Source organism: Castor canadensis, chromosome 11, assembly GCF_047511655.1.
Source record: "Castor canadensis chromosome 11, mCasCan1.hap1v2, whole genome shotgun sequence".
In the NCBI taxonomy this organism is placed as follows: Eukaryota; Metazoa; Chordata; class Mammalia; order Rodentia; family Castoridae; genus Castor; species Castor canadensis.
This window is the reverse complement of record NC_133396.1, coordinates 107253202-107266213: the sequence shown is the minus strand read 5'-3', so window position 1 is coordinate 107266213 and position 13012 is coordinate 107253202. Positions and strand designations below refer to the sequence as shown.

The following is a 13012-nucleotide window of genomic DNA, read 5'->3' as shown; positions in this document are numbered from 1 at the left end:
TTTTTACAAACAGGATTTGGGGTGTCACATAGTGTTTACCATGACATACATGTCTTCAGTCCCAGAAATTTCATTTTTCCAATAAAAAATCAGAACACACCATATGATGGAATAATAGGCAGAAGAGGGTAAGTCCGGCTATACCAGGAAGAAAAGGGAGGAGGCCAAGCACAGGTTATCTTCCCATGTTTCTGGCCAGTCCTCACATTGAGACCCCCCCCCATTCATCCTCCCCTCCTCTCCAAGAACAGAAAAGACATGCCTCAAGATGAGGATCAGTGGGGGAAGGTATTTCCTGCCAAGGGCATGATGAAGGTCATTAGGTAGCATGAAGCCAACAGTTTGTTTATTTGTGATACTGGGGTTTGAATCAGGGTCTCACACTTGTTAGGTAGGTGCTCTATCACTTGAGCCATTCCACCAACCCCTTTTATATTGGGTGTTTTCGAGATAGGGTTTCTCAAACTGTTTGCCCAGGCTGGCTTCGAACTTCAATCCTCCTAATCTCTACCTCCTGAATAGCTAGGGTTACAGGCACCCAGTCTAAAGAGTTTTGGTTTTGGCAGCACTGGGGTTTGAACTCAGGGTCTCATGCTCTGCTCACTAGGCAGGCACTTGAACCATTCAGCCAGCCCCTTAAAGGGTTTTTAAATGAAAAATTTCTTCTAAACTTCACTGACCATGGAAAAGAATTGTCAGAGACTCTTGGCTTAGAGGACTGAGAACCAGGAGTTGGGGAGGGATCCAGAGAGGGGTTAGGACTTGGTGATGGCATAGATGTTGTGCGTAGGGGACACAGTCCAGGTTCAGGGTGTAGTCATGAATGGGGCAAGGTTCAGGGAGAGTTGCCTGTATCCCAGGGATTCTCCATGATACTCCAAGGTGACTGAGTTTGCGAACAGAACTGGGTTATAGACTTAGTTCCATCACTGTTGCAATCCCAGCCTAACCTGCCTAAGTCATCTTCACTGCCCCTACATCATCCCCACCCCCAGCTACAAAGCTACTGAGGCAGCAGGGACTGGTTGGTAAGCAACAGGAGTTTCCAAAATAGGGTGTGATGCAGGAGGAGGCTCAAGGGAGCACACTAACATGGAAGATGGGCAGATTGGCTGAGAGTGAGAAGGGGAGGAGGTAAACTTTTCCTGGACCAGTCTCTGTAGTCAAACTCCAAGGGAACATCTGAGTCACCTACCCCCCTCCTCTGAAGCTGGAGAGAAAAGGACAGTGATGAGAAGCTTGGGAGGTCAAGAGAACCAAACCACCTTCCAGCTTCTGGTAAGACTTCTTTGTACCCCTTCCTTAAAGGTCCCCATATCATCCAGGCATAGCCTTGAAGTCTAACCTCAATCCCACTTGCTGTACCCTGAAGCAACTGGCCTGTAGCCTACTCTAAGGGGAAGCGACATCATGCCTCATATTTTTGGGCAGGGGAATCTCAGTTCATTTGGCAGATCATATGTCCAAAGGCTTGTCTCTGAAACTATGGTCACCTCTCCATCATCTCCCTCACTCCCACCCAGCCACTACTCCCACTCACTCCTTCTGAGTTCTCTCGTCCTCCTCTGGAAGAACATGGCCCATCCCGGGACCTCTGGAGCAGAGACAAAGCATTGGAGAATGATCATTTCAGCTAGACATGGAGGTGCAGGCCTGTAATTCCAGCATCCAGAAGGCAGAGACAGGAGGATTGCAAATTCAAGGCAGCCTGGGCTATATAGCGAGACCCTGTCTCATATAAATAAATAAACAAATAAATAAATATTTCTTTTTTCTTTTTTTCCTGTATTGGAGATTGAACTCAGGAAATGACCTTAGCCCTTTTTTTTTTTAAGTTTTCGTTGTTATTATTTATTTGCTTGCTTTGGATTTTGTTTTGAGCCAAAGTCTTAACTATGTGACCCAGGTTGACCCAGAACTCTTGATCCTCCTGTCTTAGCCTCCCAAGTGCAGGGATTACAGGCATGTACCACCACACTGGCCATGAGAATCATTGTTTCTTATGCTTCTACAAATGGTCTCCCTCCATATTGCCCTCCCTGATCTGACCATGAACAAGAAAGAATTAATCTATCCCTGAAGTTTAAAGTCAAAGAGCTGGAAGGGATAGCAGGACAGAGCCTGGACTTAAATGTCAGGACTGAGTGCCAGCCCTCCTCCCCATCCTACTGTGGCTTCAGGACTCCCTCCTCATGATTCAGCCCTATTGTCTTCCTTCCAGACCCCAACCAGGAGCAGATGTGACCCTCAATTCCATCACAGCCTTAGTTTGAGGTCCTCTGCCAGAGGCAGAGTTAAAAAAGAGGTGGGCTGGCTAAGATCCCATAGCTGTGGCCTTCCAAGCCTCTGGTGGTCCCTTTCCCAGCCTTTGGCTCCACTGATTTCACCCTACTACACACACAAGTGCACCCAGACACACACACACACATACACACACACACACTCTCTCTCTCTCTCAGCCAACCCTACCCCTCCACAATCTTCATTAGCATACTCTCCACAAAACCTCAGCTCAACCCCCAGCATTCCCCACCACCATCATGTGACATATCTCCAGGCCACCAACCTACATCTTCACATCTCAGACCACCAAGCTCATAGCTTCAAAAATCTTTATTGACCTTGCTCAGCATGGAGCACATGTCTGAAAGAGTAGGGTTGCAGCACAGTGCTCACTGCCAATAGGCAGCCCCCCACACACATCCCATCTAAGGAGACTTCACTTCTTCCGGGGTTGCTTATCTGGGCAATCTTCAAAGAACTCGTTACACATCATGGCAATGCAGGACAGGAAGACACAGTACTCCTGGAAGTCCACCTCATTGTCCCTGTTGCTGTCCAAGTTGCTCATCAGCTTCTGGAATGCAGCTTCATCCGTCCTTTTCTGGAGGGAGAAAAGGCTACAGTTAGAAAACAGAAGCCCAAGGACACAGCAAAGACTAGGCCAGGTCTGTGCCTCCAGACTAGAACTCAAGGAGGCTCAGTCACTCATTGGAAGGCCTGGAAGAAGAAGAATGGTCCTTGGATGAGGAATCTGAGTGCCTGATGCAGTTGGGAAATGATAGGACCATTTTATCCAAGGATGTTTTAATGATCTCATTAGATAACAGTCATGAAAGCAATGTATTAATAAAAGTAATGTGTTAATTGCTTGGGAGGAAGTCTGTGTGTGTCCACAATTGTGTCTTCACAAATAGAAACTCAAATATTGCCCATTGCAGGAGTATTGGTGAGAGTCAGTCAGGTCTGGATCACAGTTTTGTACACTGACTACCTTAGGAAGTTACTTAGCTCTCTAAGCTTCAATTTTCCCTCCAAGTAAGTCATGTGAAGCACCTGACAGAGTATCTGCCTGGAACCTACTGGTTCATTCTCAGCCCTCTCTCTGCTGGGGTGAGAAGTGAGTGTTCACTGTTTCCACACTAAGCTACCAGAGTAAGCTCTCCACCCTAGTGACAGAAGCCAGCTGCAGCTGCACTCTGCACAAATGCTGGTGCCTGCCAGGGCCCCACCCCATCTCCTGGGGATGCCCCACATGGACCCTACTCTCAGGCAGGACCTACTCACCCCCAGAAAGCTGGGCAGCTCCCGGGTCAGCAGCTCCTTTAGCTCTGACTTGTTGAGCTTGAATTTGTCACCCTCTTTGCCTGAGTACTTGTGGAAGGTGGACACCATAACATCCAGGGCCTTCTCCAGAGGTGATGCCATGGCAGCAGTAAAGACCTGGGGCAGAATACATAAATGCTCCCTTACCCACCCACCACAGCAGTGTGTTGAGTATCCCACTCCACTCCCACCCTCTAGGAGCACTTGGGGAGACTGCTCCCTTGGGGAAACCAGAGAAGTGGCTCCGTTACTGGCAGTGGAAAGGGAGGTATGCAGTGGAAAATGTATGCTTCAGGCATCTGCAGGGCCCACTGCGCAGGCTCTGGAGAGCCTGGCAGCAGGCTTCTGGGCCTCCCTCGGGCCTGGCCTCAACAATGGCATTTTTCCATCCCTGGCTCATCCACTCCCACTGTTCAGCCCACAAGAGCCCCGCCCTTGCTCATTCTTCTCCCTCCCAGCACTGGGTGTGGCTGCTGGAGGCCTGCCCAGGGGCCCACAGCTGGGGGAAAAAAACAGCTGCCTAGTGCCCTGCACCCAGCATAGGGAGGGACAGGGTGAGGTGGCAGAGGCAGGGATGCAAGGGGAGTGTGGGGAGGCCAAGCTCTCTTGGGCTGGGCTGCTGCATGCAGGACAGAGGTTCATAGGACACTACCAGCCAGAGGCCCACAGGTGCCTTCACTTTGCTTCCTGCACCCCAGTGCCTTGTGCAACCCCGCAAACACAATCCTACACATGGCTCAGATACCAACACAGACAACAACAGCACACGCAAGCTCCAGCATTTCAGAAACTCTGAGAGAGCTCAATCCAGCCACCTGCACAGTTTTGGTTTTTGTTTTTGTTTTTTTGCTTACGTGCACATGCACACACCATCTACCATCCTCCACATCAGCATCCCACATCTGGATCCATTTAACACATCAGACCCCCAATAGCCTCCCCTTCTCCTGCCCCAGCCTCAGCCTCTGACACCCCTTGCATGTCAGTGAGGCCACCACAACTCACCAGACCAAGAGAGAGGAAGTGCAGAGAAGAGAGGTTTGGGGAGAGCCCAGCAGTCTGACCTATTTATACCCGGTCAGGCCCTGCCCATACAGGCGATGGGGGAGAGTGGATACTGCCCTCCTACTGTGAGCTGATGTGGTAAGTGCCACAGCCCCCTCCACCAGCCCAGACTGGGAAGCAAGCTTCCTGTTCCCGGGGAAGGCACACATGGGCAAGGGGTGAGCCTCTGTGGGAACAGTAGAGACCTCAATAGGGCGAACACCACCCAAAGTCCACAGCTCAGCCTGAGTTTTAAGGAGCTGCAGAAAGGAACAGTCTGTGCTTGGGGTGTGGGCGACACCAGGCAGATAGGAAAGGAGATGCAGGGGTAGTGGGCAACAGTAGGAAATTACCTTGGAGGTAAAGCTGCCCAGGAAGTGGGGAGAGAACACCCAGGCCAGTGTTAGGGGATAATCAGTCAATCCTTCCTCCTCCCTTCCCCCCAAACAGCTCTCTGCCATGACCAGTAAGACCCAAAATAGGAGCTGAGGGGATCAGGAGGGGCTCTCAGACCACCCCAAGAATGTCAATGGGAAAGATCCTACAGAGGTGAGGAGGAGGAGGGGGTGGGAGTAGGGCTTGTGGGCACTGGGGTGGATGGAAGGTTCAGAGGGTTGATGGTGCCAAGAATGAAGGACCCAGGTTGGGGGTAGAGAGTTAAGGGCGAAATAGCATGAAATGGGGGAGTTAGGATTAGGGTTAACCACTCAGGATGGGGTATGAACTCTGAGACTGAGTGAGGGTCAGAAGTAAGGCCCTCAGGGGGCTGCAGCTTCAGAGATGGGGTTTGCCTCAAGGTGTCCTCTTCCCCCTCCAATACAGAGCACCTTTCCCTGGCTGGGAGCTAATACTTCAGAGGCCCTAATCCTATTAGTGCTACTCTATGGGCTCCCATAGCACCACCCTCCCCCACAGCCCCAGCCTCCTCCTCACAACATCCGGGCATGAGGATTGACCTGGGCAGCCTTCCACCCTTGTTGACAGCCCAAGCCTGGGGCTTCTCCCTCAAATACAAGGGACAGAAATAGAGACAGAGAGACCTCCAGCCTCCCCTGAGCAAGAATCCTATGTCGATCACACCCCTCCTGCTGGACCACTGAGACCAATACATTTCTGCAGGGTCTGAAACTGCCCCTTAGGGCCCGTGGGGAAGTTTGGCTCCTGCTCTCACCCTCTTTCCTTCAGTGGAAAAGGCCAGAGAGGAGCAAAGATCTCAGCAGGATTCTTTCCCAAGGTCCAGCGTGGCCTCTAAGAAGAACCAAACCAAGCCAAGCTGACGCCAATTCTTTATTGGGAGTTAAATAGGCCTTTCCCATTGTGGTCTCATTTACGTGTGCACTTCAAGGCCTCCAGGGTCAGAGCAGAGATCAGCCATCTCCCATCTACAGTAGGGAGGCCACAGGGGCTACAGATGCTTCACCCCTCCTAGCTGAGCACACCTTGAGTCTTGTGGGTGAACTTGGCAATTCTAGATTGAAAGGGTCCAGGAGAAGGTGTGGGAGACATGCTCAGGACCACCTCAGGGGCAGAGGTGGAGCATTTCTGGAGCAGACCCTGCGCCTCCAGAGCAGCACACGTCTCTGGAGCAGAGGCTACTCAGAGCATGGAGGTTCTGGGGGACAGTCCTTGAAGTACTCGTGGCAGTAGAGACACAGGCAGGCAAGTGAGCGCACGTACTCTGAGAAATCCACCTCGCAGTCCTTGTTGGTGTCCAGAACACTCATGAATTTATTGTAGTCACACTCCCGAAACTCAGTCTGTGTGAGGGAGGGGTGGGGATAGATAGGGAGACAAGATGAGGAGAGCAGAACAGCCTTCCCACAATTCCTCTTGAGTGGGTCTACCCCACCCCAATCCATGTCTCCCAGAGGCCAACCTCAGCCTACTTGTCCTAATAATACACACATTTCAGTCCCTCTCCCCAGCACCCCTTCTCAGATCATTTGCTGAGCACCTGCTCTTTGGTATGGAGTGAGTGCCTGCTGTGTGCTAGGTGTTCTCCATGGGACTCACATTTAATCCTCCCAAAACTCTGCAAGGCAGCAGGAGTGAATGTCATCCCATTTTACAGATGAGGAAAATGATGCTCATGCTAAATCAGTTCCCTTCCTCACATCTCCTCCCCACAGTCTAATCTCTGCTCCCTTGCTGCTCTTTACTGGTGCTTGTCCCCAGGTCACCTTTCAACATCCAAGGGTGGGACAATGGTTTGGATGCTCACCGGGGTCCAGGTGGGCAGCTCCTTCTGCAGCAGCTCCTTTAGCTCCGACTGGCAGAGCTTGTACTTGTCCCCACAGCGCCCTGCATATTCTTGGAAGGTGCACACGATGGCAGCTACTGCCTGCTCCAGGGGTCCAGTCATCCTCACTGCCACAGAACAAGAGTGTGACTCATGGCAGAGGCCCAGGCCAGCCCTGATGCTCAGCTCTGTCCTCAGTGTTTCCCAGGGTCTCCTCCCAGATCTCTTCAATCTCCACCACACTTCAGACCCTGCAAGCTCCCTCCTCTGAGGAGCCCTCCCTGGCCACCCCAGCCGTCCTAATTCATCTCCCCACTGTTCCAATTGTGATTTTCCTAGACAGATGTCTCAGTTCCTTAACATCAGTGCAAACTCATCAGGGAGAGAATATACCAATCTCACTCTCACCCACCATACCGGAGCTCCCTGAGGACTCCCTGACTCCCTACTACCTTTTTCTCACCATAATACCCAGAAATAACACAGTTCTCAACTTGCCATGAGATGCCGCCCTCTTCCCTTGATCCCAGAATTCCCTCCTTCAGAAGCTTGCTCAGGAGGTCCTGACTGATGCCCTGTGGGAGGCTGGGCCTTAGCAGGGAGGGTCAGGTCAGGTATGAGAGGTGCCCCCACTACCTCACCATCCCTCCTGCCCTGAACTCAAGGAAGCTACAGCCAAAAGACAAACTAGGATCCTCTGCCTCTCATTAGCTATGCAGCCCTAGGTAAGCCATTTCTCTCTCTGGGTCTCCAGTACCTCAGCAGTAAAGTGGAGTTAATCCCACCTAGTCAGAAACATGAATCAGATGGTCTCTAGAGAGTTGGCCAGCTCAAGGATTTACCAATCTGTGACTTGCCCCACCCTAAGGCCATCATCTTGACCCTTGGGAGTCTTGAAATGGAAGACTCTGTTACAGGTTTACCCAGCCCTGGTGGAGGGGAAGCCCTTCTTGGAATCACTCCCCGCAATCCAAATCCACTATCCTCTTCCACCACCCCTCCAGGATGATGCCTCCAGCCTGGGGAAACCCGAGGCAGCCAGAAAGGAAAGAGTTTTTTCCATATGAGCCCAGTGACTCACTCCTGGCTCCCCCAGGGGACAGGAGTCCTGCAACACAGGGCACAGAGCCAAGACTCTCCCCAATGATTCCCCTCTGCTATGATCAAATGACCAGCAAATGCAAATGACAACTGCAGCTGGCAGAGCAGTAAGGGAAGGAGACTGGGGTGCTAAACATTGCTGTAATCTAGTTCTTTGTGACAGCCTAGGATTGAAACAAGGATCCATGTTCCCAGAAGAGGAACGGGCATGGTCTCAAGAGTAAGAAGTCTCAGAGGTGTGCAGCATGCCCTTCTGAGCCCTTCCCAGCCTGCCTGGCGCCACCTCTGTTGCTGTTCTAAAAGCAGTAGGCCTGGAGACTGACAGGAATCCTCTTTTCCCCTACAGCCCTGGCCTGTCCCAACCCATCCCCGGGAATGAAGCAAGGAGGCAAAAAGTAGGAACAGGGAGCTAACTAAGGGCTATGCCAGAACTTTTAGCCCATTGCTCCCACCCCACTGCCAGACCTATCCCCAACCCAAATGCCCCCACAGCCCCTTGTTGTACAAGGGAGCCCCTAAGTCTACCATATCTCACATCCCTCACCCCATCACCTGCTAGAGTCATCTCTTTATCCCCATGCCCAGATCCTGGCTGTTAGGAGTCCCCTGAACTGCCCTGACACCCTGCCCTGAGCAGGACCCAAACAGCCACACTTACCACTGGTGTTGGCGTTTCAGCTGTAGGAGCCTAGAGACAGGCTGTTCCTATTTGTAGCCTCCCAAGGGATGAAGGGAGCAATTATGAGGACCCAAGTAGGTCAACTTTGAGGCTGCCCCCAGGGTCCCCTGCCTCCTTCCTTCAGCAGTTGCTATTACAGGCCCACCCGCCCACCTATCCACGCACACATCAAAGGCTCAGTCTGGGCTTCAGACACCACTCCCCATTCATTCCTCCTCTGCCCTCCCCCAGAGCTGGGAACTGAGGACAGCCTTCTTCCAGCGTCCTTCCCAGCCTGACTAGGCTACCCCATCACATCCTTCTCCCTAGCTCTTCACTCTGAAGAGCATCCGGAACACAAAGTGAGGACAAACCTTAGCCTCACTTAGGTTCTACCCTCTTTATAGTAAGTCTAAACAGTTTTGTTTTGTCTTTGTTTTATGGTAGGACTGGGGTTTGAACTCAGGGTTCACAGTTGCAAAGCAGGCACTCTACCACTTGAGCCATACCTCCAGCTCTCTGTGTAGTAAGCTGAGTACTCCAGCTCTCTGTGTTGGAGAACAGTTAGTTAAGCACCACACCCACCCATCCCATTTACAGATAAGAACACTGAGGCTGGTGAGATACCCTCACTGCCCATCCTCCAGCTCACTTGAGTGCTTGTTTGCTTTTGGATACAAACTGTTGAGGAAATTATTCCAGGGTGTCTTTGAGGCCTAGGAAAGTAGACTCCTTCTAGAGTGCTTCTGGCAGTCTGGGCTTGAACTTTCTTGCTCCTTCACACCCAGTGATATGGATTAGTTTGGGCTACAGATTCGTGTGAGAGCTGCCTGATGGCTAGAGTTCCTTAGCAGCTGGTATTCTCTTTCTCAGCTCTGCTCAGCACCAATGCAACTCTTCTTGCAGTCTTAAGCCTTTTAGCTTAAGCATGTAGCCCTTTAAGGGCCCCAGCACTATGGGGAGTCTCCCACTTGTGTCCCCAACTCAGGTGAGTCCTGGGCTACAGCTTCTGCCTTTCTTACTCCCCAAGCCATCAGAGCCGAAGCCCAGGTTGGGTTTGGCTTGACTGACACCCTGAGGACATGAGGGGCCCTGGTGACCTGCTCATCTCCCAAATTCTGCTTTCATTTAGATTTTGACCCACCCATTCCTTAATGCCTTGTCATTCTTTGATGCTTTGAAAAAGATTATTTTAATTCAATCCAGCATTTCCTGCTGTTTTAGCTGGAGTAGACACAGACCACCGTAATACCAAAAATGGAAATCCCTTAATGCACTGCTCTATTCTCTCCCTATGCCTAAGCTTCTCCTTTTCACAGAAAGAAAACTCAAGACTCAGAAAGCATGAGAAGGGAAAAAGGAACTTGGGTCCCAGGCCATTGAAGAAGCCCTGGTGCCCACATGGGCAGTCCAAAAGCTAATAAGACTTCTTGTCACCCTGGGCCCAGCACTCAGCCTTGCCTGGGCCATCACCTCTTTGAGCTTCCACCTCTGTGGGTGAGAGGAGTGAGCAATGGAGGTGGAAGGAAAGAAAAAGCTATGATTAACCCTGTTTTATAGGCAAGGAGTTATGAGGAGCCCAGGACAGAGGACACTCATGCAGCAGAAGCAGGGACCAGAGTGGACCAGCAATTAATCTGGTTCTAGGTCAATGACTTATTCTCATATGTGCTACCCCAGCCCTGCCACCAGCCACCTTAAGCAGGTCACTTCTGCCCTCAGGGCTTCATCTTCCTCATCTGTCAATGATGGAAGATAATAACAGTAACTATCTCATGGGGGTTTTTTGGGGGGGGCCAAATAAGTTCATTCCTACAAAGCTCATGGAATAAATAGTACTAACACATAGTAAGGGCTTGATAAGTGTTAAGAAAAGGTGTCAACTTTCTCAACATTACAAAACAGTGAGTGGCAGGCTCAAGAGCCACTTATTGTTCATATTTACAAGTATTTCCACCAGGCATGGGGAGGTGGTAATAGCCATGAACAAAACAGATTCAGTTTCCGCTCTAGTGGGGGAAACAGATAATAACAAATGAATGCTTAATAGGGTGAACAAGCCCATCAGCCTAACTCCTGAGCCTTTAATGTTTCTGGGCCTGGCTGTGGCTCCTTAAAATGTAGTACCTATGTTTATCCATGGGAAGATATCTGGGAAGGCCATACTAAGACTGCAGAGGGTAGGATCTCACCCTGGGAGGCAGTGCCCAAGGGGCAGCAGAGAAACAGCAAGGTCTGGCTACAGACCCTTTGGAGTCAGAGGACCATTATGGAAAGAACCTTAGCCAAGCCCTTACTGGAAGACCCACTGACCTCTTGCCACCTGACCTCAGCAAATTATGTCCTTTACCTTATTAGGGCCTTAATTTCCATAACTTCAAAGTGGGTTTAGAAGATTCATACCCTAAGAATTCAAAGTGAAAAAGGTTTTATCACTAGCTGTTACTGTGACAATGCCAGGTCAGAGGTCTCCGAATCTAACTCAGCAGACACATGCAAGTACGTGGAAGACTAGCTTATCTTGCCCAGCCTCCACGCAGAAAGAAGACAGAGCTGTAAATTCTCTTCCTTTGCTCTTGCAAACTCTTCAAATGACTGGATTCTTTCTACCCTGCTGGAAGTTCTTCAAAATCTACTCTGAATCCCCTTTTCGGAAGTGGTTCCAAATGCACATCAATAGACTCCCCACTCCCAAGGCCTGGACTAGACTATCTCCTCCCTTCTCACCCTCCCCTGTGCACACACTGGATCCTCACCCTTGAGCTGAGTCCAATACCCTTGCCTCTCACCTTCCAGAGCTCCCCCACTGCAGATGTGGAGTTGACCGCTGAGAAATGCACCGTAACTGGAGGGCAAGGATCTCTCCCCATGGGAACAGCAAGCGGGTGGGTAAAGGGTGAAAGCAGATGCTATCCGATCTGGTAGGATTTCTTACAGCCCTGACCCTCCCACTCCCCTTTTTCTCCCCCTCTGTCTCTCCACTATCACCCTACCAAGGTCCCTAGAAACTACATCGCCCAACTAAAGGCCAGTGTCTGCACCTCAGGGAAAATAAGATGAAGTGTCCTAAGCACCTGGACATTCCATGTATTTGTGCCAAAAAGGACCTGGGCCCCAGGACAGGATGAGCCTCCCCAATCCCATAACCCCATGGAGCCATTGAACCTAACCAAAATGATTGACCTCCTTTCTGATCTTCCTAACCAAGTATGAGGAAAGTATGGGAGGGAGATTTGATTCCTGGGGCTAAGGCTGGAACCAGGGAAGCCTTGGCTACAGAATTGAGGGTGGAAGGTGGAAAGAGGATATGAGCTGAGATATCAAGCGGAGCCTGCCCAAGCGTAGATCTACCACTTTCTTTGACTGCCAAATCAATGGCTGATTGTGTCCACTGCACAAATGAGAGCAGTGGAGAAATCAAGAGACCTACAGAGTGAAGCATGGGAGCCCTAGTTCAATCACTCCCTTGTCTCAGAACCTGTAACCAAGGAAAAACCTAAATAAAGCTTCTGTCTTCACTTGTTTTTAAGTGGGCTTTGAAAAATCTCCACTTTTGGAGGTCATGCAGCTTAGCAGTAGTCTCTTACTAGCTCAGCTGTAGCTGACTCTTCTGACATGTGGGTTATAACAATAGTGGTCGCCTAGGGACTTTTCAGGTACTGGAAGGCTGCTTTTGCTGAAAGTACTAACTCTTCGCTTGGGCCTGTGGAAGTGTCCCATGGGTGGAAAAGCTTGGCATTTCTGTCTCTATACTGTCTATCTCTATACTGAGATTTCTGCTCAACTCTGTCCATAGACATGCTAGTCATTTAATGAATGTTTTTCTGGGACTCATAGTACAAGATTGATTTTACCTAATCTCTCTCCTTCCCCTTCAAGGTCAAAGACACCAAGATAGGAGTATTGAAGGTATTTTCAAGATTCGTGGGCACAAGACCTTATGATTAGAGTCATTCAGACCACCAGGTTTTACAATGTCCCATTTTAGAATACTGGAGAGGCACCTAAGAGTGCCTCAGTGATCCTGTTCTATATGTAATAGAGACAGTGTGCACTGATGTTCATTACAGCCAGCACTGTTCACAATAGCCAAGCTATGGAAACAAGCCAGATGCCCTACAACTGGTGAATGGATCAAGAAAATGTGGTATTTATACACGATGGAGTTTTACTCAGCCATAAGGAATAATGATGTGTGGTTAGAAAGTAAATGGATGCAATTGAAGGACACCACGTTAAGTGAAATAAGCCGAGCTCAGAAAAACAAAGACTGCATGTTTTCTCTCATATGTGGACGATATATCCAAAAGATAAACATATACACAAAAACAAACATGATCATATACAAACTCAGGTGTAGAACA

At 50.1% G+C, this 13012-nt stretch overlaps 2 protein-coding genes across 2 annotated transcripts; both read right to left on the bottom strand.

Moving 5' to 3' along the window:
• Positions 1-2598: 2598 nt before the first annotated feature.
• On the bottom strand, positions 2599-4765 carry S100a4 (S100 calcium binding protein A4). Its single transcript, XM_020186991.2, has 3 exons — positions 4612-4765; positions 3568-3723; positions 2599-2884 (listed from the first exon to the last, which is right to left on the bottom strand). The coding sequence occupies exons 2-3, from the start codon at positions 3706-3708 to the stop codon at positions 2720-2722; spliced, it is 306 nt and encodes a 101-aa protein (XP_020042580.1). The 5' UTR covers positions 3709-3723; positions 4612-4765; the 3' UTR covers positions 2599-2719.
• Positions 4766-5924: 1159 nt separating this feature from the next.
• On the bottom strand, positions 5925-8805 carry S100a3 (S100 calcium binding protein A3). Its single transcript, XM_020186990.2, has 3 exons — positions 8649-8805; positions 6872-7017; positions 5925-6407 (listed from the first exon to the last, which is right to left on the bottom strand). The coding sequence occupies exons 2-3, from the start codon at positions 7010-7012 to the stop codon at positions 6243-6245; spliced, it is 306 nt and encodes a 101-aa protein (XP_020042579.1). The 5' UTR covers positions 7013-7017; positions 8649-8805; the 3' UTR covers positions 5925-6242.
• Positions 8806-13012: the final 4207 nt, after the last annotated feature.